The sequence below is a fragment of the Mytilinidion resinicola genome, assembly GCF_010093595.1.
Source record: "Mytilinidion resinicola strain CBS 304.34 unplaced genomic scaffold BDZ99scaffold_9, whole genome shotgun sequence".
NCBI classification, from domain to species: domain Eukaryota; kingdom Fungi; phylum Ascomycota; class Dothideomycetes; order Mytilinidiales; family Mytilinidiaceae; genus Mytilinidion; species Mytilinidion resinicola.
The window spans coordinates 1,443,832-1,470,729 of record NW_022985445.1 but is presented as its reverse complement, the minus strand read 5'-3'; the positions used below and the strand labels follow the sequence as shown (position 1 = coordinate 1,470,729).

The window sequence follows — 26,898 nt, the reverse complement described above, 5'->3', positions numbered from 1 at the left end:
AATTGCACCGCTCAGAGCCTGTTACAACCACGCCAGTTAAGATAACGCCTATTTGGAAGCCAGCTTTATTAAAGTTGTGTATATCTTTATCCAGGATGCTATACTTTGCTTTTGTATTGTGTATAAGCTTAAACCAATCGCTAATTGCCTTTGGATCCTCGCATAAAGCTCTCTAATGATTGTACTTTTAATTGAATTGTGTTTTGAGCTTAGGTGTTCGCTTGACAAAGTTCTCTGGCCAGTTCTTGCCAACGTGGCCGGCGGCGCGCTCGGCGAGCAATTTGTTGGCCATCTCTCGTACAGCATGCAGGTTGGGCGGAAATCCTCGCGAATCCAGGTCGAGTATATGTTGAACAACAACTGATTCCTCCAGCTTGGAAAGCTTCTTCGAATTAGGCTTAGAATCGCGTCGTGGGGTCGTTCCAGCGCGTTGATCTCGAAGTGTGCTTCTGGGTACGTTATATGTCGTAATAGCGCGCCGTTCGCTTTTAAATTGCTGCTGATTGATTGCTGCGATAGCCATGCATATTCGACCTTCATTTTGTATTGATTGCACGTTGTGTTGTCGACGCATGGTGGTTGGAAGTTGACGCGTCGCGTTTTTGTGATGAAGTGGACGGCTCGCTTGGGTGGACGGCTCGCTTGTGGAATACGTTATTAGTATTAGTTATTTAGTAATATATTTTTATTACTAGAAACTAAGCTTAGTAAGGGTATTAAGTTTTAAAAAAGATTTTCCTAGTAAAAATAAAAAGCTTAGTAAGCTTACTATAGATTACCTTATATAAGCTAGCTCCTAACCTTTATATTAAGGAATACACCCCACTATAAATACAACACCCTGTTATGGCAAAGCAAGTAAGTACTAAGCTACATCCAGCCTTCCTGCTTGTTTACTTGTTGTCGCATCCTTTGGCACAACACAGCGCCTTTGTCGCATCGTGTTCTCTATTCAATTTGTCGACTCACAACATCGCAGCAAGACACGATCGTCGTGAATACCGGCGTGAAGACCGAAGACGATGATTTCGACGACGATGCTTCAGACGCGGAAGCTCCCAGCGACGGCTCTGGGAGTGAAGAGTTTGAAGTCGAGAGCCTCGATGAATCGCACCCGATGCGACACCCGATACACAAACTCATAGGTGAGTCGGACCATTTATCGCCTACAAGTGAGGTTCCTGTATTTCTGGGTTCCGACTAATCACGGCTCTAGCACTGGTTGACGGACCGTACATGGATCTTGATCCCGACTATCAGCGAGGAGTTGTCTGGACTGGTATGTTGATTTCACTAGATTTGCTGCTATGCTAGTCCTTCAGCTAATCTTCTGGTGTAGCGGACCGGATGAGTAAACTGATTGACTCATTGATGGGTAAGTGCGCTCCCAACTTTAGTACTCCATGCGAAAGAAGCTCACACTTAAAAGAGAATTACTACGTCCCTCCAGTAATCTTCAACTGCTTCAGACTGGCAGGGAACGACGAAGGCGAACGTTGGAGGCGAGTTTGTATCGACGGGAAGCAACGAATCTCGTCAATTCACGCCTTCATCAAAGGCAAAATACCATGTCACGACAAGTACAAGAGAAAATGGTACTTCACCGCGCCCGACCATCCGAAGCGTCGTGTCCTTCCACAGAGCGTCAAGGAGTCCTTCCAAAAGAAGGAAATCCTGAGCTTCGAATTCGCCGCTCTCAACAGACAGCAAGAGGAGGATCTGTTCGCACGCGTCCAGCTTGGCATGAGCCTGAACCCGGCTGAGAAGATGAGAGCTACCAACGGGCCCTGGCAGGAATTCGCTCGGATGTTTGAAGACGATTTCAGGCCGATCATGAAGCTGCTTACCGCACACACCCAGTCTCGCTCTGGGGGCTTTAGGTTGTTCCTCGCATGCTTCGCCCAGATTCTGGAGGTCCAACATCCGACAAGTGCAAATGGGATTCCAACCTTGAAGACGAGCGTAACGGCGATCGACAAGCTTATCAAAAACCCCAAAGCCTTAGATGATTCCATGAAGAGCCACCTTGCCACGGTCTTTACGACCTTCACGGAGCTTGTTAATGAGAGAGAAGCAGTCTTCAAGGACAATGGCTACGAGAGGGTCAAGACCTTTTCTCCGTTGGAAGTAGTTGCGGTAGCCGTCCTGATCTCGAAGTATGGGGATAAGCGAAATCATGAGATGTTGCTTGGGGACATTAGTATGATGAGAATCATATTCCGTCAGAAGCACTTAGACCTGAAGCTAAACGGCGATTGTTGGAGGATGGTCTGGGAGTTTGTGGACACTTTGGAGCAATTTCGCGGAGCGACAGATGGAGAGACCGCGCAGAAGAAGTCGTCCTCTGCTGTTGCGATTCAGCCTCCCGAGCTTACACCACAAGCAAGTGCCTCTGCGAAGCCTGCTAAGGAGTCTACGAAGAAGACGACCGACAAGACGCCGACCCGGAAAGCAACACCTTCGAAGACAGTAGGAATCCCGGATACGGTAGCCCCCAAGGGCACCAAACCGAGACCCGTCGTGGAATCCGCATATGTCACTGCCGTAGGATCTGCTGCGGAGTCAACGAAGCGAGTCGTTACTGAGCCCCCACCCGTCGCTACCGCAGAATCTGCTGCTAAGGCTGGACGACGTGTCTCCGCTGAGCAAGCTATGCTTGCGGCGGCAAACCAGAGAATCCATGAGGAGACGAGGCGCTATGTGACGGCGATTAAGGATGTTCGTTGGAAAGATCCGATAATAGCAAACCCTCCACATGCTCAAGAATCACCGCGAACACGACCTCCTCAAGGCCATCCGACATCGCCAGCCGTGGCCCCTGGTTCTACCCTACGACGTCGCCGCACTGAGGACGAGAGCCTTGCACGCGGCCTTGCGAACCATCGGGCCCGCGAGCTCGGCGCCCATGTACCAGAAACAACATCGAGGTCTTTCCGAGAACCTGCACCAGGACGACCAGAATCGCCTTCACTTTTCGTACGGTCTACATCTCCATATTCGGTGGTCGAAGTCAGTTCAGATTCAGATGATGACATGCCCGATGCTCCACCACCTATGCCGAAAACCAAAACTACTTTCGACGTCCCGGAATCTGTGCCATTCTCCCCCGCACAGCCGTCAAACCCTCTTTCTCCGCCGCGAAGACAAGTCGCCCCAGTAACGCCAATGGCTTCAAGGGCCCCCACGTCTCCAATGCCCTCTCGTCCAAAAGCTCCAATGTCCCGTCCGCCAATGGCGTCTCGACCCAACGCGAACGTTCTGATGGCCCCTCGACCCAGGCCCACTAGTGCTCCCGTCAAGCCATCGATCCCGGTTCCTGACGAAGATGACATCCAAGCACAGCTGTCACAAACCTTCTCACAAGAGTCTCTTGAGGAGGGCGAGATTCGCGAACAAACTCCACAGGATGTCATCGAGAGACAGCGACGAGATCTCCTGGCGGAGTTTAGATCCACGCGGACACCCTCGACAGGTGCTAGTCACAGCGAAGAAGATGATGAGGATGGCCCACCTATCATTCGCAAGCGACGTGCCGATGGGTCATTGGGGGCATTTGGCAGTACCACACGGGCAGTCGGCCATAAGAAGATGAGGCGTCCTTAGTGCTGAGGCTGATCACGGGTGAGATGCCGGAGACATGGACGCGGCGAGGGATGTTCAGAATGATTCCGATTCCGATTGCTGAAACTTCTACTTAGATTTCCCCCTTTTTTTGGGGGCAACGGTTGGTATTGCTTTGAGTGGCCACATTCCCCTTTCTTAACCGGCTGTTTTGCTTATCGGGACGGGAGTACGGACTCTTATTTCTCGAGTTTCCTTGGCTACCTTCCTATCTCTATTCTTGTGTTGATACTCAGGTATCGGGTGGTATTTGGAGATAGATAGCATGCATCCCTTTGGCTTAGAACATTCATAAACAATTTGAATTGCATTGACTCACATGATTGCAGCAGTCTGGTGACTCTTGACAAAACAGAATGTGTATAAAGTACGTTCACCCATAAATTACGTAGCGTATCTAAACACTTTTACCGAAATCATAACACGACCATACTCCACCCTATCCTCATAATTACCATATGATAATGAACTTACTTCGCGGCCAATATCCCCTTGAGCACCACGATCTGCTCCCTAACAGCGCTCTTGCTTGTCCCACCCGTCGCATCCTTCAGCTCAACCGCGCGCTCGTAATCTAAGCACGTCACGACATCCTCATCGAACCTCGCATCTACACCCTGCAGCTGCTCAACCGTCAGCTTGTCCATGGGCACGCTGTTCTCCTCCGCCAGCTGCACCACACGGCCGGAGATGTGGTGGCCCTCTCGGAACGGCACGCCCTTGCGAACAAGGTAGTCCGCAAACTCGGTCGCCAGCATCTCAGGCGCGAGCGCAGCAAGCATCTTATCAGGGTGGATGCTCAGCGTTGACAGCACGCCTGTCGCGATCTGCATGCTATCGCCGACCGTCTTGATGTGGTCGAGCATCGGCTCGACCGACTCCTGCAAGTCCTTGTTGTAGGTCGTCGGCAGGCCCTTGATCGTGCAGTACAAGCCCGCCATCTGTCCAAACGCGCGCCCCGACTTCCCGCGAAGCAGCTCGAGCGAGTCGGCGTTCTTCTTCTGCGGCATCAGCGACGAGCCGGTCGAGTACGTGTCGGCGAGGCGCACGAAGCCGAACTCGAGCGACGAGTAGATGATCAGGTCCTCCGCCCAGCGGGAGATCTTGAGCATGAAGCTGGAGCCCCACTGCATGGTTTCGAGGACGAACTCGCGGTCGGCGACGGCGTTCATGGAGTTGTAGAGGAGGCCCTCGAAGCCGAGCTCTTTGGCCATGGCGTCGCGGTCGATCTTGAAGGGGTTGCCGGCGAGCGCGCCGCAGCCGAGGGGCGAGCGGTTGACGCGGGATATGACTTCCCGCAAGCGCTCGAGGTCGGAGGTGAAGGCGGTGGCGTGGGAGAGGAGCCAGTGTGACCAGCGGACTGGTTGGGCTTTTTGGAGGTGGGTGTAGCCGGGCATCTGTATAGTAGTTAGTCTTGATTATACTGTGTTTCTCCATGCTTGCTAGAGCTGGAGAGGTAGGACAGGATTTACCAGGACGTCAATCTCCTTCTCTGACCTGCTGACCGCGACCTTGATAAGGTCCATCAAGTAGCCTTCCAGAGTCCTCAATTCGTCCCTCAACCATAGCCTCATATCCGTAGCGATCTGCTCATTCCTGCTCCTGCCTGTGTGAAGCTTACCGCCAACATCCTTCCCCAGCAGCTCGCTCAACCTTCTCTCGTTCGCAGTGTGGATATCCTCGTCATTCTCCTTCTCCTCGAACTTCCCCGACCGCCATTCTTCTGCGATTTGCCCGAAACCCTTCTCAATGGCCGCGAACTCGTCGGAGGTGAGAATGCCAGCAGCGAGATTGGCGCGCGCAAAGGCAATGCTGCCCCGGATGTCTTGCGACCAGAATATCTTATCGTACGGGAGGGAAGTGTTGTATTTGACCATCAACGGGTCCAGGCCCTCTATGAAATGTTAGCACTGCGCGGGGTGAAGCTTGAGATCGAATCTCGTAATGACTCTTCCCAGGCCAATTGGAACTAAAACATACGGGTAAAGCGGCCGCCCCATAGCATGTTCTCCGCGGGTGCTTGTCTCGAGGCCATGGCGAATGCTTTGGAGGAATTGGAGGTTGAAGCGTGGGTTGGGATGAGTCGAAGGTTTACTCTCCCCGCCAAAAAATATATTTAAGCTCTCTCCCGTCATCCAACCGCCGCCTTCTCTCACATGGCTGCGGGGGAACGATGATCCGAACAGGGAAAAGAAAACTCAACACTGCGTCGTGATCGCAGCAAACTTTGGGCTAGCATTTTGAGTTCCGCGTCATGGTCACTGGATAGAGCAGTCGGCGGTTGAGTATGTGGTTGATGTGATTCAACGCGTTCTGCTGCCTCGACTCGACAACGTTCAAGATATATACTAGTTAAACGATGACCTGCGCATCATATATCAGAAACCAGTCTTCAGTATCAGCAATATGTATATTTTAATGTAGTGTTCCAGTGTCTGCTAACACGTTGACTTTGACCAAGAGTTCGATCACGTGGCGCACAAAGTATTGCACATTAAGCACTTCCTCCTGCTCGTCCCCGGGGTGACACGTGAGCAGGACGATATTTGTTACAGCTGTATGAGTCTGAAAAGAGACTTCAAGTGTCTCGTGTCTCACGGGCGTAGGAAGAGATGCCGGGAGCGAAAGGACGTCGACCAAGGTCATTTCATCTAGGAAATCTCATCCCTATATGAGGGATACTCGCTACCGGTCCTAAATCCATGGATGTCGCGAGCTTCCAGTTCTACATGTAACCTTGACAGCAGGTACCTAGTAAAGTGGGTTCTGCCCTGGAAAGAATATGTAGTACAACGAATCGGAATCTGGAGACACAAGGTTGTGCTAGGCTGATAGCTTATGTCGTTATTGATAGTGTTGAGCACGCTTCGATGAACTTGCAAATGATTGACATGAAATATGAGCATTGTAGATAAGGTATGTCGTCCAACACGCCCCAAGTGGACAGGAAAAATTGGTAGCTTGCAGTACTCTTCAAAATGAGTCTCTCGAAATTGCTACGTGTTCGGGAAGTATTGACAAGGAATACGAGCCCGTAAGAGTGGCGGTTCCAAGATTCAATGCGGGTGAGAAGCGGCCAATGTCAACCCTCTCACTTCCCCCAACGTGTTTGGCTCGTGTGCCCGCTCCTTGTCCGCTCTCCACGTCGCCACGGCACAGGTTGTCGTCACAGCTGTGGCGTTACAGGCCCTGACGGCGGTTTGACAGGCTCGTGGTGGCTCTCAGCGGGAGCCACCGACGAGGCGTTGCGTGCTCTCGGCCGCTCTGGCGCGCGATGCACGACAGGGACGCCATCACTATCTTGAGATCCACCCCGGGGATCCAGCACTGCTGCGCTGCCTTGCTTGCAGCTGTTCCGAAACACCCCCAGGCCTTGGCCCGCTCTCGTTTCAATTACATTTACCTCTCGTGGCCAAACCGCCAGCATGACACTACTCCTAGTGTTTGTACCACAACTCCTCGCTCAGCATGGCTCTATTGAGGAAACGCCAGAAGCTCGTGCAAGAGGTGCCTGGGGGACAGAAGAAGAAGCGGAACAGATTGTTAGACTTCTTCAAGTCCAGGCGGCGGAACACTGGGGAGCAGGATGAGGTAATTACTTCATACCTTCGAAGCCCCCTCTTATTTCTATGGAAATGTGAACTGATAAGCCCTCCAAATAGCAGATTGCCCCACCACAGGCCTCACTTCCACGCCAAGACACCCAACAGTCGAAGCACGCCGAACCCCTCGAGCAAACTCCTTCAGATACGCCCAAGAAGGAGGTGTCGACAAGTGGAGTGGACAATCAACCCACACCAGAACAACTTCCGACTCCCCCTCCAGACGAAACGGTCAGCGAAAAGGACTTGCGGACCCTCTTCTCCGGAGCTCCCCAGTATACAATCATTAGTAGACGAGATATACCAGAGCCAACTGCATCATGTCCCTGGGATTCTGGAGCACAGACGCGGAACCTTTCCGACTCGCTTCCTCTGAGCCATCCTGCCTTCTCTGCAGCTACACTCAGGCCCCACGTAGCACCTTTTGTGGAAATCGCCCGCGACGAAACGAACGAGCCCTATGTTGGGTATAACATTGATGTCGTGGAAGTTCCAAGCATGCTCAGTGCGAACGGAGTAGAGCCGGGGACTGTTGGATTTGATCACTTCCTCCAGCTGCCTATCTCGGATAATCTAGACTTAGGTGTAGAAGAGGTGGCCGACAAGAATGGGCTATCGGAAGACGTACGGAATAGAGAGCTGCTGCACAACAACCCCGAAAGGCTTGGCATTCGAAGCGTCGATTCAGTCATGATCTATGAGCGATTGGTTGAATTTGGTGAGCTATGGCTGTCTTTGCGGCAAAATGGCTCTACCAAAACGATACTGGACAAGCAATCTTCAGGGGACATGTACGCCAACCTTTTTGGAAAGTTCCTCTCGCCTCCGCGATTTGATGCCGACACCCTTGATCCCACAGGACTCAAAGTGCAGATAGAGACTCTGTTGAATATACTGAGGCTGAAAGGCATTTGGTTCGACTTTAGTCTTGTAGAGTGGCGCATAAGACTTGGGCAAGTTCTATGGACGGCTGCTGATGCAGCAGCTGACGACGAGCCTCCGAACATCAGCAACCCCGAGCAAACATGGTCAGATCGAGATATTCTTCTCCTTCAGATATCCCTGTCTTGTGAACTTCTGGTTCGACTAGACGCCATCTCCGTCAACTATGGAGATGATACCTCAACACAAGTAACCGCAGAAGAACTACGCAGTTTCACAAGTCTCAAATCACGGAAGACGGACTGGGATCTGGTACTCGCTCGTCGCTTTCTGGAGAATGTTCAAGCTGTCATAACGACACCAGAAACACCGAGAGATCAATCGTCGAGCTTGCGAGGCTTCTTTTCTGCGGTTCTGGCAAAGCCGGAGGAGCGACAAGCAGCCCCTGAACCAGATGTGCTCCTACTTCCTCGTCATCAATCACTACAGCTTTCAGGCCTACTTCACTTTGTGGAATCCCTTCAGTGGCCCAATATCGATCTTATCACAGACGATTTATCACACAAGCTGGCTATTCCAGGCTCATCAAAGGATGCTAAAAACAAACCTTCCGGTCTTGGTAAATACTTAGATCCTGCCACGCCAACATCTCCCAGCATATATAGCACCCCTCTGGCTTCTCCTCGTTCCGCTATTAGTGCTAGAAACAGCTACTTTGGCACACCTACCAAACGTCCAGCATTAAGCCGAGATAATACGCAACGATCTGTACAACTGAGTCCCTCAGCCACATTGTTCTCGAGCATAGAGAACAGCGTTGCAAACCCGCTTGACATAGGTGGTTGGTTGAGCAGAGCGTATCTGACTGGCCTAATCTTACCTGGCGAGGCTATCTCACACTTCCTGATCTCAACTCTTCTGGAGAACGACAAGCTGGCTATTTCCGCGCTTGGGGACACAGCAAGTCTCTACGGCGGTTTCTTATACGCGGAGAGGTGCTGGTGGAGCAAGACTTGCGTTATTGGTCGTGTCCTATCATGCATTGACGGCGCCGTCGAATGCATGGGCTGGATATCAATTCCCCGTCTACCGTCAGCTCACGTCGACGGCTGGGTCACCACGTCAAGCAAACAACCCCCTCCAGATAAAGAACCACTCATAAAGAATGGCGATAGGATCGCCGACGTCTCGGCCGTAATCCCAGGCATGGATATTTCCAATGTCAAGCCCGAAGACCTCGTCCTACCCCTAGATCTCTCCATTCCACCCCTTCCTTCCATTCACTTCATCGAATGGTCCCTCGCCCCTAGCCCCGGCGCTGACGCTGACGCCAACTCTCTTTCCTCCACCGACTCGATCCCGCCAGGTCCCCCCTCAACCGCCACTCTCATCTTCTCCAACCTTTCCACATCGCACACCCTCACCCTCACCCACGACATCTCCTTCATTTCCTCCTTCCCTTGCATCCCTCCCGCAAACCCAAACGCCCGCCTCCTATCTCGCACCGCCTCGAAGCGCATCACTCTCGCCCGCCGGAGCTCTCACGGCTTCAACCCCCTCGCCTCACATCCCCCGGACACCGAATCCGCCGCCCCTCGCCCGAGTGTCGTTGACGCAGAAGCAGTCTTGGCTGCGCAGAAGCAAGCGAAGGCAGAGTCGGAGTGGCTCGCGCTGAAGGGGAAAGCGCTCCCTGCGCATCCGCTGCATGCGTCGTATAAGTACCGGGTCGTGAGCGTGGCGGATGTCCTAGAGGAAGGATTTGAGGCGCCGGTTTGGGAGGAAGGAGAGGATGGAGTAGTGGAGGTTGGGGAGGTGCTTGTGCTGGATGCGAGGGGCGAGTGGGATTTGGAGTTGCTGGCGAGGGCGTGGTGTGCGGAGAGGGGAGTGCATGCGATTATTGGGAGGGTGGGGAGGTCGTGTATCGGGTGTTGTGTTAGGGAGGCGAGGGGACTGGGGGTTCGGGTTGTGGTGAGGGTTTGAGGGTGGTGGTTGTCTAGATTGTTTGAGATACCCCTCTGATTTCCTTTATAGTTCAATACATATGACAGCACACTTACAAACACGAATGGTTCTCTAATGTGAACGGGAACGTTTCAAGACGATCGAGGAGGTGGTATTGCGTGTATTGTCACACACTACCTCATCATTTCACTTTCTAATATTGTGTAGAGAAAAGAATAAACGCCCGATGTATTACTCATGGCTCAAAAGCACTGCAAAACCAACCGCCTGCTTGTTTAATCGAAAATAGAGCTACAGATACGCCCAGTAAACTAGCCTCTGCAGGCCCAGAATTCACGCTGTAAGGTGCACCTCTGTCTCGTCTCGCCCCTCCAATCCGCCCACTTATTTGCCAGCATACTTCTTCACCGCATCAACAGCCTCCTCCGTCTTCGCTGTGACCTCATCCTTCGCCTCAACCGCCAGAGCCTTGGCCTCCTCGGTGATCGGCTGGCCCGCCTGCGAGCGTTGCCAGATCAAGATACGGGTAACTTGGGTTGTGCCCACGATGAAGAGGAAGAAGTTGACAGCGGCCAGACTGTGATGTTGTCAGTACAGGAACTTGAGGGAGGCTTTATGAGGGAGGTGGCGCACAAGATGTTCCGCGGCTTGATAACGAAGCACCATCGGGTCCAGATGGCGCCGGTGGCCATGAGGGCGCCGTTCTGAGTGAGGGAGAGGGACTCCGTCGGGCGGTAGAAGTCAGAAACGCCTGTTAGGACGAGAGCCCACTGGATAGAGTTAGTCCGTCTGAGAGTTCGGAAATCATGTCGGACTTTGGGAAAGGGTCGCGTGCGCGGGATGTAGGGTTTCTCGGGAGTGCTGGAGGTCGGATTGGAAGAGGTCTGAATACCTTCATGATAGGTGCCCTGAGTGAAAGCCATGTTAGCAAATCTGACCTCTCAATGCTCGGAGTATGACTGTTTGTGATTTAATCGGAGTTGACATTGTCATAGTGCCAGAGGGGATATAAAGAGCGGTCTCTTACCAGAAATGAACCGTCTTCGGGCCAACCGGGCTGTTCCATATTTTCGCAATGCCGCCCTGGGCAGGAGCCTCTGGCTGAGCAGCTGTGTTGATGCGACGCCGTAGCAGCGGCTGGCGGAAGAATGCCCGGGACGCCTGGAAGAGGCGGTAGGAAGGGCGGGCAGACATTTTGGCGGCGGGAGCAGGCGATTGCGAGCAGAGAAAACCGAAGGAGAGGAGAGAAGAGAGGGCGATGGCTGTGGTTGAGGGTCCTTTGACTGATTACCCGGGCGTTGAGAGGGTGCGGCTTCGGAGCGCTGCGGTTTCGCCGTGCCAAGAACTCCGTCGGATCTCCAGCTTGGGCAACGACGACACTTGCAGCTCTCACTGCTCGATCCAACCACACGTCACAATGGCTACCAAGTATGGCTTCACCAATTCCCTGAAGGAGCTGCGATTCCTGCTATGTCAGACGTCGGAGCATAGCGCTGCCACGAGGTAGGTAATCCAATTGAGAGGCAGGTTGAGGCATACTGATTGAAGCAACTACAGGACATTCCTTACGCGCACCTATCCGACAATGAAGAAGCACAACCCGCACACACCCATTATGATCCGAGAAGCCCTAGGAGTCGAACCGAAGGTGTATGCGAGATATGGTGCGTGGACCCGGCAGCAATTGGGCGCATTTGGCTTGATTTTGGAGAAGGGCTAATTGAATATGCAGAGTTCGGGAAAGAGAAGATGATTACACTGATGGGTACGTTTGGCCGCTATCTAGATACTGTGCGAAAAGTATTGACAAACCTCTCAGGGTTAGACGACAAGGCGATCGAGAGCAAAGTTACAGAGCTGGTCAAGTCGATAATATGATACAATTAGCGACGGACGGCTGCTTCAATGTACAAATGTATCAACACCATAGAGACGCCGGATAGTCAGTTGATCCGGGGTTTTCAATGTCAAAGAGTCTCAGAAGTCACTTCATTGAACGCTTCCGATTTCTCTTCTGAATTCTTTCGCTCTTTCAATGCCTCGTTACAGATCTGCGGACCCTTGTCTGCCACTATCTGATCCCTCGTTAGGGTTACTTCGTAAAGAAAACCGAGCAATACCAAAGCTGAGTCGTTTCAATGACCAGTAATTCGCTAGGCCACTTCAAACAATGGTGTCCGTGAATCTTTGTAAGAAATTGGATTGAAGATGGAAGACATTAATATGAAGAATGAAAGAGGGCGCGTAGATCTATGCACAATTTAGGGCTGCCTCAAAGGAAGGCTTATGTGCTCGCTACCTAGGTGTTGACGGGAGTGCGATTCGGGGTCGGATTTGATTTAGTGGATGATCATGTCGTGCGAACATCATGCTCTTTTATCATACGACGTCCGGGACACTACAATGTTCAGAACATGTAAGATTTATGACACGCCAAATCGGACCATGATGTTAGGCGAACGAACTCAATACTAAAATGAGGGTTGTTTCCAGCGGGTTCACTTTAGGCGCCGCGGGGATATGCCAGTAACAACTATGAACACTATTTGAATGAACACCGAGTTTTATTTCGTGATAACACCTTAACGAACATGTGTTTCACTCAACTTGATACTAAAAATGCACCATAAATGAACGAATCACGGACGACCTCCACTAAAAATGTCTGTCCGAACGTCATGCAGGGCCTTGGCGGAGGTGGGTTTGTTTGGAACGACCACGTCTTCGCAGTTGACAAACTCCTCCACCTGCACATCCAATTCCCAGTGGATATCGCGACCGGTATGGTGTAGTGCATATCTGATTTCCTTTCCTTCTTGTTTCCTCACTCTCCAAATACCTCGACATGTCGGATCCAGGCCCAATAGCCCAGGCCTTTGGCCGCGTTGCCTACGAGTTCGCGCTCGTACAGCCAATGCTACCCACCTACTTCCACCTCCTCGTGTCGGCCGTCTTCCCTATCTACGCCGGCGCTCACGCATCACTGTCTCCCCCGTCCTCCGCGGCAAAGCCGGACAAGAAAAACAAGAAGTCTGCGACTGACGAGGACGATGAAGAGGATGAGGAAGAGGAATACCAGAGGATGGAGGGTCTTTCGCCCAGAGATGCTCTGATGTTTCCCCTCATGGCAGGCACAACTTTGGCTGGGCTATACTTCTTGCTCAAGTGGCTCAAGGACCCTGCGCTGCTCAACAAGATTCTCAATGGATACTTTGCCATCTTTGGCGTGTTCTCGGTTTCCCGACTGGTCACGGATGCTTTGGATATTGGCCATTCCCTTATATTCCCGAAACGATACGCGCTCGGAGGCACGTTATACCAAGTCAGCAACGTGGACAAAACCGCGAAACCGGTCTTTGGCAACGGTAAAGCCAGCGATGTCGTCCATTCGCCTCTTCCCGGGTTTCTTTCTCGCATACCGCTACCCCTACGGGTTCGGAACGTTCTATGGACTGATAGAGCTATGCCCAGCAATAAGTGGATAATTCGGATGTATATTCATCGAATAGTTGCTGCTAAAATGAAGATTGGAAGCCATGGTGTGGCTGGTGCGGTCATAGCTCTTGCGGCAGTGACTTACTTCAATTTTGTTGACAAGCCTTGGTACCTGACCAACCTGATGGGCTTTGGTTTCTCGTACGGAGCCCTACAGCTCATGTCACCCACAACCTTTGCCACGGGGAGCCTTATTCTCGGCGCGCTATTCGTCTACGACATTTACTTTGTCTTCTTCACGTAAGTTGCATGTATATGCCATACCCCTTCCCGAATGCATGGAGCTAACAGAACCAAAGCCCGATGATGGTCACTGTTGCCACATCCCTCGATGTCCCAATCAAGCTCATGTTTCCTCGGCCTTCATCCCCTAGCGCAGATCCTGCCATTCGATCACACGCAATGTTGGGCCTCGGCGACGTGGTACTACCTGGCATCATGATCGGACTCGCGCTCCGATATGATCTTTACCTATTCTACCTAAGAAAGCAGACTCAGTCGGCCCCAGCTTTGGACCTTGGTGATGGCGTAAAACCCACTATCGTCAAGGAGAAATACTTCTCTCTCTCCGGCCGTTGGAGCGAGCATTTCTGGACTCACACTTGGACCGGTCGCCCACTCTTCTCCTTTCTGCTTGCTTCCCAACAACCTCACTTTACGTTCCCCAAAACATATTTCAACGCCAGTCTTGTGGGATATGTCGTTGGTATGCTCACAACCCTGGGAGTCATGCAAATATATGGTCATGCCCAGCCTGCCTTATTATACCTGGTCCCTGGTGTTCTAGTCTCGATATGGGGCACTGCGCTGGTCCGCGGCGAGCTCAAAGAGATGTGGGATTACTCCGAGGCCATTGATGAAGAGGAAGAAGATGAAAGGCAAGGCAATGGCGAAGGATCGTCAGTCCGTGAGCAGCATCGACCGAGCTTCTTCTCCCTTGAGAGCCATCAACGCCAAGCCGATAAATTGGAGAAAGCCTTCAATCGCCATATAAAGAATGGCGAGGATAGCGACTGGGAAGACGCGGGCCGTGAGGAAAGCAGCAGTGATAGGTCGGACAATAAGAGTAACGACTCACTATCTCACCCACAAACCTTGCCTCAAGAGGACGTGGTACAAGATATCCACAAGAAAACGAAGAAGATCACCGCGCGAAACAAGGATCGTGAGCTGTTATCCTTCTCTATCGAGGCTCCGTGGACACTTTCGTCCCCACAATCGATCGCAAAGCCGGAAAAAGCCTCCTCTGAACCCGAGAAACATGCAAATGCGACGACGATTGAAATCCAAGACCCTAGCTCAAATTTGTCAGGTCTGAGCACTGGAACAGACTTGGGGAAGGAGAAGCCAAACTGGAAGACACTAGAGCGACAGACGACGGATGGCGAACATGCTGGGAAGCGGCTTAGGACCGCTTGACACATCAAGGACGATGTCCGCTATGAATGACGGTAATGAATATGCATAGCGATGGTGTTATTGGTATCGGACTACTTCTACGAAATTAAGATAGGGCTTAAATGGCGATTCAGGAATCATTAGGAGCACTGGCTGTCTATCCTCCGAGTTCGATCTCAGACAGACGTCGAGGCACTCGAATATGCACTCAAAGTGACTGAAGCTACAATGCATTGAACACTAATTTGAGCAATGAAATCGTGGACTTTTGATGTGATCATAAGCGAAAATTCCACGTGATATACCGACAGGAGTCTCCCGCCTCACTTTACCTCCCAACGCCCGTGCGGCAGAGCTCGAATCTACTATATGAGTCAGCACAATCTATTGACTATATGAATCAGCACTGGGGGCCGAAACGTTGCTACTTTTAGCTATGCGCGCCAATTGCGGACTAGGCACATCCGCCGACATGAACTCGTCGACATCAACCCTAGACCTCCTCTCCATCGTTACCACACTCTTTTTACTCAGATAAAGCACAACTTACTCTAGCTCGCATCTCTGCATACGTACCGAATCCTCTCCAGGTATAGAGTGGGCACAGCGCAGTCGATACTGGGCCAGATAATGCGCAGCAAGGCTGAATAATGGAATATCGGTGTAGTCACCTATATCGAACAATATAACAATTGGTTATTTTCCCAAGTGATTTCACGCCTCGTAACGTCCGGGGTAGTCCATGGTAGTCGAAACAGCGAAATAAGCATCGGCTGCCTTCCCCAAACCTTACACAGCCTCTTCCGCCTTCATGAGCACAGGCAGCACGGCTGCCTACTCCCAGCCACCAATAACGCACTGTTTGAGTCACGCGTTTGCGCGCCTCCACCATTTCTGTTCTCGTATATAAACACCTGAAGCCTCTCGTTGATGGCTCTAGACTACAGCCTTCATTTAATTTCAATTTACCGTCCACCATGGAGTCCATTATTGATCTGCTCCAACTGCCAACCGCGTCCGAGGCTCAGGGTAGCTACTACAACCACCCGTTCGTGAAAATGGAACTTTGCTGTATGTTTATTTCACTAACAATATTGCAGAACTGGACGGATTGAAGAAGCAGTGCGAATGCTGAGGACGTACGACCATGAGCGGATTGGCCGACTTGACCTCCAGCTCAAAGAAAACAGCCAAACCCTCGCCAAATTTGCCAAAGGCGCAAACCAAGGGATAAGAATCCTGCGAGCACAGGCCGAACGACGACGTCTAGAAGCGAGACATCAGCTCCTAGTATCAGGATGGGAGCAAATCAAAGCCAACCTGCAGCCCGCCTCTCTAATGCTACTAGCCCTGCCCCTCGAGATCCGCGACCAGATCTACTCTCATCTGTACACGCGGTCGGAAGTCATCCACATCCAGTATCCCGACTCCAATACCTTGAATGGCCGTATGCTCCCGGGAGACGCCTACTTCTACATGAACGCGGCCGTGGTAGCACCGCAAATCGCCCTCGAAGCCGCAAAAGTGTTCTATCACTCAAACAGCTTCTCGCTAGAAACTCCAAACGCCGAACACATCTCCCGCTTCCTCTCAACCGACCACTACGGCAGCAGCGTCCAGCCCGCCTCGATCCTGCGCCGTATCGCTATCGACCTGAAGGACGTCCGCCATTACAGCTCCGGCTACGATACGCCTACGGGCCCAGAGCCACCAGGAGAGTTCGAGAAGGAGCTACGGCAGGACATGGCGATCAGGCCGACTGCTTATAATCACCGCCACCTCGAGGCCCCGCTGCTCGCTATGCCCGAGCTCTGCGTCCTCGACGTGTCGATTGAAAAGTCTAGTGAGGGGCACTTGCGACCGTTAGCGCCGCTCTTCAAGAAGCTACGGAGACGCGGTGTCCGCGTGCGAGTAATACTGAAGTGGAAGCAGTACCGTCGCCCGTCCTATGAGCTTTTCGAGGTGCCTGGACGCGTGATTTTGAAGGAGCGGGAATGGGAGGAGAAGGACGAGAGCCCTAATTCTGTCTCTGACGACGACGACGCTTGGGTCGACAATGCCGCTATTCCTAAGGAATGCGCGGATATTTCTAGGCTCTTCGATAATCCGACGGATAAGGACTGGGAGTTGGTCAGGGAGCATGGGGAGCGGTTGAAGCGTGGTCAGGAGGTGGCGAAGGACGATATGAAGTTGTGGTTTGCGAAAGGGCGGATCGTTTATGAAGAGCAATTGGACGTCTGTGAGTGGCTGGATGAGATGGAGAGGGTGGCACGTGCTGTGGAGACGAGTGGCGAATCTGAGGACGTATCCCGGCCGACTGACACTCTGGAAGATGCACAGTTCGATGAGCTCAAGTCAGCGTTGGGGGGTACTGTATCTCAACGGGGTACCCCCTGATTCGGCGGATGAGGACGAGGACGATTCCCAGTTCGGTATTTACGACTAGCAACGGTTAGTGGACACGGACGAGGATGTATGGGGTATTGCATCACTGAACAGCTCTATCGCCGATTTCTGCCCCTGGAATGGCTTCTTGAGCTTATGAGCAAAGTTTCCTCGCCAGAGCTGACCTATTAGATACCAATTTTGAACGCTTCATACCACTGTCAAGGGTACTGTGACATTATGTCAATACAAGACAAGGTGTAAACTTCATCACACTGTGATTCAGGGCTCTCAGATCGCCAATCTTTCCAGCTTCATACCACTGTCTAGGGCACTCCAGCGCATTGCCTGGATTGCCAGCCAATTTCTCACAACGTATAGATGAAATCCGGCCTCTTATCACCCAGCGCCTCAACCTCCGCCGCCGCCTTCCCCTCGGCCCAAACATCCCTCTTCCCACTAATTCTCCTCTTATTTTCCGCCGCCAGCAAAAGCCTCGTCACAACACTCCCCCCTAGCAAAAACAAAATCATATAAGCCAGAACCACCCCATGCCCCGGCTTGAAACCCGGCTTATCTTTCCCTTGGTAGATGTTACTGCTAACCACACCATTCAGATTTCCCCAACCGATGACAAACCCAATTGCTACGCCTTTCTTGTACACGCCCTCGAAGTTATTCGCCGTCCACGTGATCGTATTCGCAACACACGGATAGATGCCCAGCGCGCCTAGGAAAGTCCCCGCGTACTTGACGCCCGCCTTATCAGATCCCAGCAGCATCGAGAAGCCCGCAATGCCCAGGAAGCTAACGCCGATATTGCACAGCCCGCGCTGCTGCGTGCGGTCAGCCAGCCATCCAATAAACACGGTCAGGATCGCCGCCGCCGCGTAGGGCGGCACGGAGAGCAGATTCGCTTTCGTCGACGTGTACCCCAACTCATTAATAATCGTAGGCAGGAACAGCGAGAAGGCGTACAGCGCGCCGTCGCAGCCCATGTAGATGATGGCAAACGCGTACATCTTCCAATCCTTGACGGCGCTCCAGAAGTACGCCATGCGGAACTCCTCATGCTCAGCCGAGCTCTGCTTGTCGGCGCGCAGCCGCGTCTTGACGCGCGCGAGGTCGGTCGGGGTCAGGAAGGTGGCTTTGTCGGGGAAGTCGTAGACCATCCAGTACGAGGCGATGCCGACAAGGATGGTGGCCAGGCCTTCGAGGATGAAGATCCAGCACCAGCCGTGCTTGCCGCCGATGCCGTCCATCTTGGCGATGGCGGCCGCGAGGAGCCCGCCGAAGGAGCCCGCCACGGCGGCGGCCGAGAAGAATATGGCGGCGCGGATGCCAAATTCGGAGCGCTTGTACCAGCAGGAGAGGTAGTAGTTTACGCCGGGGAAGAGGCCGGCTTCGGCGAGGCCGAGGAAGAAGCGCTGGGTTGATGTTAGTAGAGGTTTGGAAAGTAGAGATGTCGTTGGCATACGGCTGCGGCAAGGCCAGAGAAGTTGTGGACCAGGCCCATGGTGGTCATAGTGATGCCCCAGAAGATCATAATGATTGGAATGAAGATGCTGGGCCGGAGGCGTTTGAGCAGGACGTTTGTCAGGGGCTCCGCCAGCGCATAGGAGACAAAGAAGAGGGAGAGCGCGGCGTTGTATTGGCCATCGGTCATGCCCAGATCTTTCTGGAGGCCATCGATCTTTGCATTGCCAATGTTCGTTCGGTCGAGGAAGGATATCAGGTAGAGAAAGCACAGCTATGGCGGTCAATATAGATATTGTAACTGAGGGGTTTCCAGCGACAGAATCTTACCCATGGTATCAGCCGGATATCGAGCTTCCACAGCAATTTACGGTCCTGGAGGCCTTATATCAGCATCTCTGTCACCGAATGAGTGTGATTTCATTGCAATTCTTACAATATCAATTCTCTCTTCCTCGCTCCGTCCAGCGTCGGGATCATCAATATCTTGGTGTGCACCGGATGCAAAATTGTACTGCTCAGCTTCAGCAGCCTTCTCCTCATCAGAGGGTGCACGCATGCTGTATTCGTCTCCAGGCTTCATCATGCTGGGCCCTGTTGAAAAAAGAGAAGAAGAAAGCCTTGGGAATAAAGATGAGCGCGCACGCGGGATAAGGGAAACGAAAGCGGGCAGGCTGCGTAGTAATATAGGTTCATAATCGTGTCGTCCCTTGGTTGATCATCGCCAACCCCCAGCTGCCGGTATCATAGTCGGGCAGCTCAGGTCAAAACAAACCGCGACAAAGCTAAGCCGCCAATGATGCATCGCGCCGAGCCTACTGTGGGCTCGCATGTTCAAAGGGAGATAGAACCCCGAAGCTCCCGCGTGACACCCTTCTGGCCGGAGCCTCTCATGGAGGAAGTGAGGGACTGGACTGGCACACTGGTGTCTCCAGGGAGCATTACGTCGGTGGGTCTGTGGATACAGCAAGCTCCTTGGCCGCGGCAAGAAGCTGGGGATCGAGGGAGCTTGGTGCGGGGGAGCAGCCAATGGAAAGCTGGCCAAAACGCCTGACTCTCGGCCTTGTCACCCCATACGGCAGCGTGGCTCGGCACGCCGCTCACCGTTTACGCTACCATTTGAGCTCTGTCGGTGTTGAAATTTAAGGCGGGGTAGGGCATTGAACGTAGATGCGGGAGATGGACTTATTATATGACCATTCGCTTAAGATAGACCATAGAGTATGTCAATTTAGAGTTAAGAAACGTGGCACTAGACAACGCTAGCATTCGGTTCCAGTAACCAAATTCAACCTCAAATTGTATCCCTTCGTCTGTTAGCGTCCACACTTGGCGCCAAGCCCGTGCCCCAACGTACGCAGCAGCACGTAAACAAGCCAAATAGCTAGTTATTATCCACAATCAAATACTCCACAATGCCACGGACATCCAATGATGTCGACTACGTGCAGAAGGACCCGAAGCCTTACAAAAAGCCCAAACTTCCCTACCCCAAGCCTACGCCGCTGCCTGCATTCGAGCCACTACAAATCAACAACTACAACGCGCCCGGCACCCCCAATATACCTCCAGGTCTTGATCAGCATAATCCTGTAGCCATATTCCGCCTATTCTTTACCAATGAAATGGTGGAGAAGATGGTGCGCTGGACGAACAAGTACGCCAAGGATCACCAGCTGTCTAAGGAGGATACAACGCTTGGCCGGCCACGCGCGTGGAGGCCTACGCATAGGAAAGAGCTATATGCATATTTTGGAGTCGTTATTTATATGGGCGTAGTTGTGCAGCCGACTATAGCGCACTACTGGGGGCCTAGCAGTGCAGGCACGGCAACCTGGCCGGCCAAATTTATTGCTAAGGATAGATTTCAACAGATTAATTGCTATATTCGCGCCAGTTCTATACCGGAGGATGGCTTCCACACAATATTTAACCGCGTTAACAAGCTCTCTAAGCATATTAGAGTACGCTGCCGGCAGTACTAGGCGCTAGGCACATATCTAGCTGTTAATAAGACAATAGAGAGATTTATAGGCAGGGCATCCAAGATTATAAATATTCTAATAAAGGCCCTGTTAACCTTAATAAATCCTTTATTTATAATAGCTTTACAGCAACTAAAGCTGTTATTCTTAATCTTCTTCTCCAACGCAACCCTAATTTAAATAAGCAACTCTATCCGCCGGGCCAGCATGTAGTCTGGCTTAATAACCTCTTTAGCAGTATTAGATTATTTAAGCGACTGCGTGCTAAGGGTGTTAGAGCTGCAGGAACTGTCCGGCTTATAAAGATAAAGCGCAAGAAGCTAGATAATAAGAAGAAGAAGGGGACAAAGGCCAAAGAAAAGCTGCCGGCCAAGGCTATTAGTGCATAGCTAGCAGACCTTAGAATAATCTATAAGCCCTAAATTCCATAGGGGACGCTCTATAAAGAGTTATCTAAGAGTTACCAGGTAATAGAAATAGCCTGGAAGGATGCTAGGGTTGTTTTATTCCTGTTAATAGTTTATAATAGTAAGTTTAGTGTTAAGCCTTGGCGCTGTAGAGCTGCATATAGCTGCACAGAGCCGCTGACATTATATATTACTAGGTTAAGTATACGTCTATAAACTATAAAAAAGGCCTACTCCTACAGCTATAGGCTTTGCACAGACTAAGCTAGTATTTGGTGATAAGTTTAGGGCCTGGCTAGAAGAACTAGATACGGGTGCTCGTGCTGTATAATTCCTTTCTGCAGAGTTACAAGTGCAAACAAATCTATTTGCACGGGTTGGGTAGATCATATAGCCAAGCTCAACACCAAGGACTAGCTATATACAATTATATACACGAATTCGAATTGCTTCGGTTGGGTGTAGTTATCATCACGGTGGCCTGATTCAGAGCCTCTAATTGGCTAGATTTTTGTGGACGCATTTCAACAGACGAAGGGATAAACTTCTAACCATCCCATTGGAGACATATGGGTTTCACAGCATTGGATCAGCAGGAGATCTAGAAGACTCAGTGATCCTTTTCAGCACCCTTCTCCCAAAACTTCCTCGTCATCTCTGTCCACTCTCGTCCAACCGTCTCGACTGATACCCCCATTTCCCGTTCCACGATGGTCCTGGCCATGCCCTCCTGATTTTCATGACTCGTCCATTTGCGGCCAAGAATAGCTGCATTCCGTGTGCTCGGTATACGCAGCATCTCCTTCTCAACTACGTATCCAGAATCCGCGGTCAGCTTTTCCACCCAGGTGCACAGAGCCGCATAGGCTGAAGGAGGCTTTGATCCCTTCGCTAGCTTTGGAACGGCCGCTCTGAATCTAGCACCCGAGAAGCTGTGGCTGCAACAAGGTATAGCAATGAATGGCGATTGCGAAAGAGAGGCCAGTAAGGGTGCCCATCCGGTGAGCTGGTCTGCGTGATTCGCGACTATGAAGGTACCCGTAGGAAATACGCCGTTGTGGAAAGGAGGTGGAGGGTTCCACAGCTTACTGGATGGTTGGAACATCTCAGGGATTAGGAGGAACTCTTTCAGATTCGCTTGCACATCCGGCGTGTATGTGCTCCATGACTTTCTCTGTCGGGCGTCGAAGCCCCATCCCTTCCATCCTTCTTTCAACAGGACATTGACAAGAAGACCATTACCACACCCGATATCTATGAAACCAGGGAACTTGTCCTGCACTTTTGCTTTGAGGTCGTGATCGTACGCTATTTCATAGGATTTCGAAGAAGCAGTGGAGGAAGCTTTGGAGTTATTGTGGAGACTGTCCGGGGCAGGGCTTGCGTCCAGCTTAGGACCATCTTCTAGAGTCTCTGTAGAATCCTTCGGGATACTTCTACCTCCATACATGTCCGTCCAGAGCTCGATCAGGAATGCGGCTATCCCTAAATCTTCAAAAACGTTCTTAGTTGGTGGAGTTTGCTCGACCCAGTCTCGGATGAGATCCCTGGCGTATTTGCCCTTGAGATACGTATACGTGTCTTGGAACTTCTTCTGAGGTACAACGACATCGTGATGGACACGTTTTGTGTAGCCGTTCATTTGGCCTTGCCCATGTTTGTGCGTGATTTTCAGCAAATTCAGTGCGGTACGTTCCATTCGAGTAGTAATCTCGGTCCCAGGAAAGAGACTGTAGTATAGAGAGAGATTCCCAGGAACAAAATCTGGTGGTAGATTGGTTTTCCAACTGTATAGCGTCGCCACAGCCCGGACAGGCGGATGATACCAAGGAATGTCATCCGGAGAGCTGGCGTGAGGGATCCAAATCATTAGATATCGCTCTTCCATACTCTGGTCTGATGCGGCACTATTGTCCGAGCCTATCTGAGCGCTCTCTGATACCTGTAAAGGTCTAGTAGAAATAAACATATGACAGGTCTGGACTAGCGGCTTGTCTAATTGCGGATTTCGCGGTATCATCTTTCGGACTATAGTCGAAGCAAGCCGGTATCCGGGAATCGCAGTAGCTACCATCCTTGGCTTGTAGTCAGCTTTCATATGACGAACGAAGTTACTAAGGCTTTCTGCAGTAGTAGCGGAAGCGTCAAACGTAGCATCATTTTGACTGTCGTAGAAAATCTCTGCTCGAAACAGAAGTGAAGAGGTGATGTTGGGGTTCTTGAGTAGATTGTTTGCAACAGTATGGAAACAATCTGGTGGGAATGAAGCCGGAGAATCGAGAATTGCCAGCCAAATCTCAGGTGGCAGCCCAGATTCGGTCTTGGGGGAGTCATTGGGTAGGTCACGTAGATTCCTAGGTTCGAAGCGTTGGCTTTTGGCTTTTTCTGACGATGTATCTTCTGACTGACTACGCATCATCAAAGAGCCATGGGTTCCGCTTTCGTTCGGCGACATCACAGAGTCGGCCATCAGGCTGGGCTCGAGACATGCATCATGGTGCCCAGAGTCTAAGGTGGTTGCGTCCATCGAGTATGGAATCCAAGGCTTTGAGGGGCGGGAGAGGATTATGGCCTTATCGATTCGTACTGTTCTGTAGGCTTGACGGTAAGGAAGGGTCCAAGAGTTGGCTAAGTGAGAGCGACTGCTGGTCGTGGTGGAGGTTGCTGGTGACTGGATGTTACGACACTACGCCAGGCTGCCCTCTGGCCAGCCCAAAAGAACAGAACGACTGCGCTTGATTGGAAGCGCAGGCGAATTGTAGGCTAGTGTATATAGCCTTCCGGTGCGCACGCCGTAGGCGTGGCCGGAGCCTCAGGCCACGTGGGCCCCGAGGGCGCACGTGATCGTGCTCGTGTTCGTGTAAAGGGAATGTAACAGAAATAGAAGAGAAAATAGAAGGCCTATAGGAAAAAGTATAAAAGCTTTTCTATACTAGCTTTTAACGTAGTCTGCGGGTGAGTGGCCACGCGGGCGAGTGGGCCACCCTATTATTGGCGCGATTTGGACGTTTTAGCACCCAGCTATCTCAACAACCACGAAATATTTCAAGCTGTAACTTGGAATAATGATATAAGTGACTATTTTAATATCATGTGTTCATTGTTCAGATTTCTCAATAGCCCTGTTTAGCCGTAGTAAAGTTTTGGTTAGTTTTGGCCCCCAAAATCAGGTATTGCTTACAATACAATCGAATCATGCCTCTATATTGCTCCAAACTTTCTCTTAGCTATTAGAAAGAGCTAGATAGTATATAGCATCTTAAGATTGTACTTCATATTTTGTGGTTGTTGAGATAGCTGGGGTGCTAAAACGTCCGCCCGCATGGCCCACTCACCCGCAGACTACGTTAGTTAGTTATTACCCTTTTATAGATAGAATATATAGGACTTAATATATACCTATACTATATAAAAGTACCTAACTACTCTATACTAGCGTGCCTTTATAGATATAGCTTATAATTTCTAAGGTATATAGTTTAGGAATTGGCGAGCTATATATAGTGGCATAGCATGGCCGGAACACTGGAAGCTAATTGACACGGCAGTCGATGGAAGATACATATTAAGCAGATTGTTTCCGACACTAGAGGCGGTAAGAGGCGGTAAGAGGTGGAATGAGCACGTCGAAGCGCAAGGCGCCCAAGCCAATTCGCTAGTGACATATTGGACAAGAGACGCCGTGCCAACATACGTCGAATGTTGAGTCGAGAGGAACACTAAAGAGAATATATCTCCAATGCTTTATATTAGGGCACAATCGAATGATTCGGGCGCATCCTAGCGAACAAGGTCTAAGATTTCTGTGTTCAAAAGCGCCAGCCCCTTGGAATTTTGTTTCCCAGTTTTGCTTCCTTTATTTACGGTAAGAACAGCAGTAGTCTATCTCTCTTTTGATAAGAAAGCTAATAACCTGCTATTGACTTTAGCTACAAAGACGCGGAAATATGCCAGATTCGCTTTACCCTCCATATGGGCCTCGTAAACGAGCATCTACAACGGTATTAAGAGAGACTGGAGACCATCGAAAGAAGCCAGCCAAAGACGCCCCCGCAGATACCGGAGATACTACCGCAGATAGTACTGTAGATATAGTAGGCGAAGTGAATACCGAAACAGCGATAGATGCGTTCCGCGCAGAGTTCGGAGGTCTCGGAGTCGGGAACAAAGAGAGCAGAGCTGAAGCTTTTGCGAGGGGGAACCTGCTGGAGAGCTCCCCTAGGATTAGACGTAATTACCACTGTTATTCCTGCCAATGCCGGGTCAGGGTCTTTAGAAAAGGGAGCTGCGCTGGATGTGGTCATGAGCGATGCCCTGAGTGTCTACTCGTAAATAGTTAAGTCGCTCTCGGGTTGCTCGATTTGATATTAGCTATTTGTGGTTGCATAGTATTTCATAGAGACGCGTGGAAACATAAAAGGATGGGAACATATATGCAATATCAGGAGCAAAAGTTGAGGAAGAGGATGGAGGCACGACAGAGGCTGGACCGGAATAACGTCGACGCGCAGGATCTGCTTAATAGAAGTAGAACTGGTTTTATACTCAACTATAGATCGCCGTATTCAACTCCTCTCTAGTACCGGCTCCTCTACCTGGAGCCACTTATTCGTCCTCAGATTCCGAACACTTCCATAAAGATAATCACCGCTAACATGACGGGACTATAAAATACCGCTCTTTCGTAATAAATTCTGAGCCCTTAGTCTATCCTGCAGGTCGTTGGGCACATGGACCGTCACAGATTCTTCATGCCTAAGGATCTTCCAGTCTAGTGCTGCGATAGTTGTCGTAAAAACTTCCTGATTACAGGCGACCTCTATGTCGATATGGCCGCCGTACAAGATGCTTTTGCTCATCCCAAAGACTATCGTGCACTAATACTCCGGTCAGCGTAAGATGTAATATTTTATAGAACATGAAATCTACCTGAGCCGATGCAAGTTCCGCGCTAGTCAACTCTCTGTAATCCTGTCGCTGAGTGAAAGCTTCGTGGGAATAATTTAGTTCAAGCAGTTGTTATAGATTATAAAACGTGGAGTCTTCCATATTTTCGAAGAGCGTAGATGAAAGTTGGTCGCGTGATGTTCTCTTGCGCTTCGACGTGCTTATTCCACCCCTCTTGCCGCCTCAGTAATTGTCTAGGCCTGCGTAGGCCTGAATCGAGGCTGCCAAACACCACGGAAGGCACAGTGTGCTGCGCGCGGACCGTCGAATGACGTTGTAAATATCTTTTGGCGCTGCTTATAGCCGTAAAGAGTGCTTTCAACAAAGGGACCAAGGAATGAGTATGTCTGGATCGGGGTCATCAAACGGTATGGAGGAGAGGGCGACATGAGTATGCCTGCGGAGAATAACGGCACAGCCGTATGGCTTGCATGGCTCTACACCGGAGTAATAACCTCTAGGTTTAGGGCTCGTGCGCGACAACACTCAACAACCTAAACCACCTCCAATTCTTGACCAATATTTTTCAAAAAAAGACTGAGATATAGCCTTGACTTTGCGCTTCAATATTATCCAAAAATATTTTCGAATATCAAGGCTGGGGGTGTTGTAGTCAAGTCTTAAGGTTGCCGTGCAAGCTGCCTTAAAAACGGAGGTTATTACTCCGGTCTCTGCATACTACGGTCCTGAAGATAACCGATGGATCTATAGTGACGATTACCAGGAACTCAGGGCAGC

At 51.0% G+C, this 26,898-nt stretch overlaps 11 protein-coding genes across 11 annotated transcripts; 7 read left to right on the top strand and 4 right to left on the bottom strand.

Annotated features, from left to right (window-relative positions):
- Positions 1 to 846: 846 nt before the first annotated feature.
- Positions 847 to 3,937, top strand: BDZ99DRAFT_570957 (uncharacterized protein; the record flags this gene model as incomplete). Its single annotated transcript, XM_033728049.1, has 5 exons — positions 847 to 858; positions 980 to 1,145; positions 1,217 to 1,279; positions 1,340 to 1,375; positions 1,430 to 3,937. The coding sequence occupies 5 exons, from the start codon at positions 847 to 849 to the stop codon at positions 3,601 to 3,603; spliced, it is 2,451 nt and encodes an 816-aa protein (XP_033577341.1). The 3' UTR covers positions 3,604 to 3,937.
- A 24-nt stretch (positions 3,938 to 3,961) lies between these two features.
- BDZ99DRAFT_416708 (argininosuccinate lyase) lies at positions 3,962 to 5,722 on the bottom strand. Its single transcript, XM_033716795.1, has 3 exons — positions 5,602 to 5,722; positions 5,094 to 5,515; positions 3,962 to 5,018 (listed from the first exon to the last, which is right to left on the bottom strand). The coding sequence occupies exons 1-3, from the start codon at positions 5,654 to 5,656 to the stop codon at positions 4,092 to 4,094; spliced, it is 1,404 nt and encodes a 467-aa protein (XP_033577340.1). The 5' UTR covers positions 5,657 to 5,722; the 3' UTR covers positions 3,962 to 4,091.
- Positions 5,723 to 6,808: 1,086 nt separating this feature from the next.
- On the top strand, positions 6,809 to 10,306 carry BDZ99DRAFT_310291 (uncharacterized protein). The gene is made up of 2 exons (XM_033714262.1): positions 6,809 to 7,212; positions 7,284 to 10,306. Exons 1-2 carry the CDS (start codon positions 7,090 to 7,092, stop codon positions 10,083 to 10,085), a joined length of 2,925 nt encoding a protein of 974 aa, XP_033577339.1. The 5' UTR covers positions 6,809 to 7,089; the 3' UTR covers positions 10,086 to 10,306.
- BDZ99DRAFT_443080 (UPF0041 domain protein) lies at positions 10,200 to 11,261 on the bottom strand (the record flags this gene model as incomplete). Its single annotated transcript, XM_033717832.1, has 4 exons — positions 10,200 to 10,644; positions 10,701 to 10,837; positions 10,960 to 10,975; positions 11,095 to 11,261. The coding sequence occupies 4 exons, from the start codon at positions 11,259 to 11,261 to the stop codon at positions 10,452 to 10,454; spliced, it is 513 nt and encodes a 170-aa protein (XP_033577338.1). The 3' UTR covers positions 10,200 to 10,451.
- Positions 11,262 to 11,484: 223 nt separating this feature from the next.
- BDZ99DRAFT_520443 (NADH dehydrogenase, alpha subcomplex, subunit 2) lies at positions 11,485 to 11,945 on the top strand (the record flags this gene model as incomplete). The annotated part of the gene is made up of 4 exons (XM_033725528.1): positions 11,485 to 11,570; positions 11,625 to 11,731; positions 11,800 to 11,832; positions 11,887 to 11,945. 4 exons carry the CDS (start codon positions 11,485 to 11,487, stop codon positions 11,943 to 11,945), a joined length of 285 nt encoding a protein of 94 aa, XP_033577337.1.
- An 875-nt stretch (positions 11,946 to 12,820) lies between these two features.
- BDZ99DRAFT_462948 (uncharacterized protein) lies at positions 12,821 to 15,216 on the top strand. Its single transcript, XM_033719966.1, has 2 exons — positions 12,821 to 13,802; positions 13,862 to 15,216. Exons 1-2 carry the CDS (start codon positions 12,913 to 12,915, stop codon positions 14,979 to 14,981), a joined length of 2,010 nt encoding a protein of 669 aa, XP_033577336.1. The 5' UTR covers positions 12,821 to 12,912; the 3' UTR covers positions 14,982 to 15,216.
- A 721-nt stretch (positions 15,217 to 15,937) lies between these two features.
- Positions 15,938 to 17,357, top strand: BDZ99DRAFT_476542 (uncharacterized protein; the record flags this gene model as incomplete). The annotated part of the gene is made up of 2 exons (XM_033722065.1): positions 15,938 to 16,008; positions 16,061 to 17,357. The coding sequence occupies 2 exons, from the start codon at positions 15,938 to 15,940 to the stop codon at positions 17,355 to 17,357; spliced, it is 1,368 nt and encodes a 455-aa protein (XP_033577335.1).
- Positions 17,358 to 17,472: 115 nt separating this feature from the next.
- On the bottom strand, positions 17,473 to 19,749 carry BDZ99DRAFT_462947 (MFS nicotinic acid transporter-like protein Tna1). Its single transcript, XM_033719965.1, has 4 exons — positions 19,258 to 19,749; positions 19,152 to 19,196; positions 18,823 to 19,095; positions 17,473 to 18,772 (listed from the first exon to the last, which is right to left on the bottom strand). The coding sequence occupies exons 1-4, from the start codon at positions 19,378 to 19,380 to the stop codon at positions 17,714 to 17,716; spliced, it is 1,500 nt and encodes a 499-aa protein (XP_033577334.1). The 5' UTR covers positions 19,381 to 19,749; the 3' UTR covers positions 17,473 to 17,713.
- A 436-nt stretch (positions 19,750 to 20,185) lies between these two features.
- Positions 20,186 to 20,869, top strand: BDZ99DRAFT_310191 (uncharacterized protein). The gene has a single exon (XM_033714261.1). The coding sequence runs from the start codon at positions 20,237 to 20,239 to the stop codon at positions 20,804 to 20,806; it is 570 nt and encodes a 189-aa protein (XP_033577333.1). The 5' UTR covers positions 20,186 to 20,236; the 3' UTR covers positions 20,807 to 20,869.
- A 719-nt stretch (positions 20,870 to 21,588) lies between these two features.
- Positions 21,589 to 23,088, bottom strand: BDZ99DRAFT_462945 (DUF1613-domain-containing protein). Its single transcript, XM_033719964.1, has one exon. The coding sequence runs from the start codon at positions 22,853 to 22,855 to the stop codon at positions 21,824 to 21,826; it is 1,032 nt and encodes a 343-aa protein (XP_033577332.1). The 5' UTR covers positions 22,856 to 23,088; the 3' UTR covers positions 21,589 to 21,823.
- A 1,859-nt stretch (positions 23,089 to 24,947) lies between these two features.
- On the top strand, positions 24,948 to 25,664 carry BDZ99DRAFT_310166 (uncharacterized protein). The gene has a single exon (XM_033714260.1). It carries the CDS (start codon positions 25,161 to 25,163, stop codon positions 25,551 to 25,553), a length of 393 nt encoding a protein of 130 aa, XP_033577331.1. The 5' UTR covers positions 24,948 to 25,160; the 3' UTR covers positions 25,554 to 25,664.
- The last annotated feature ends 1,234 nt before the right edge of the window (positions 25,665 to 26,898 follow it).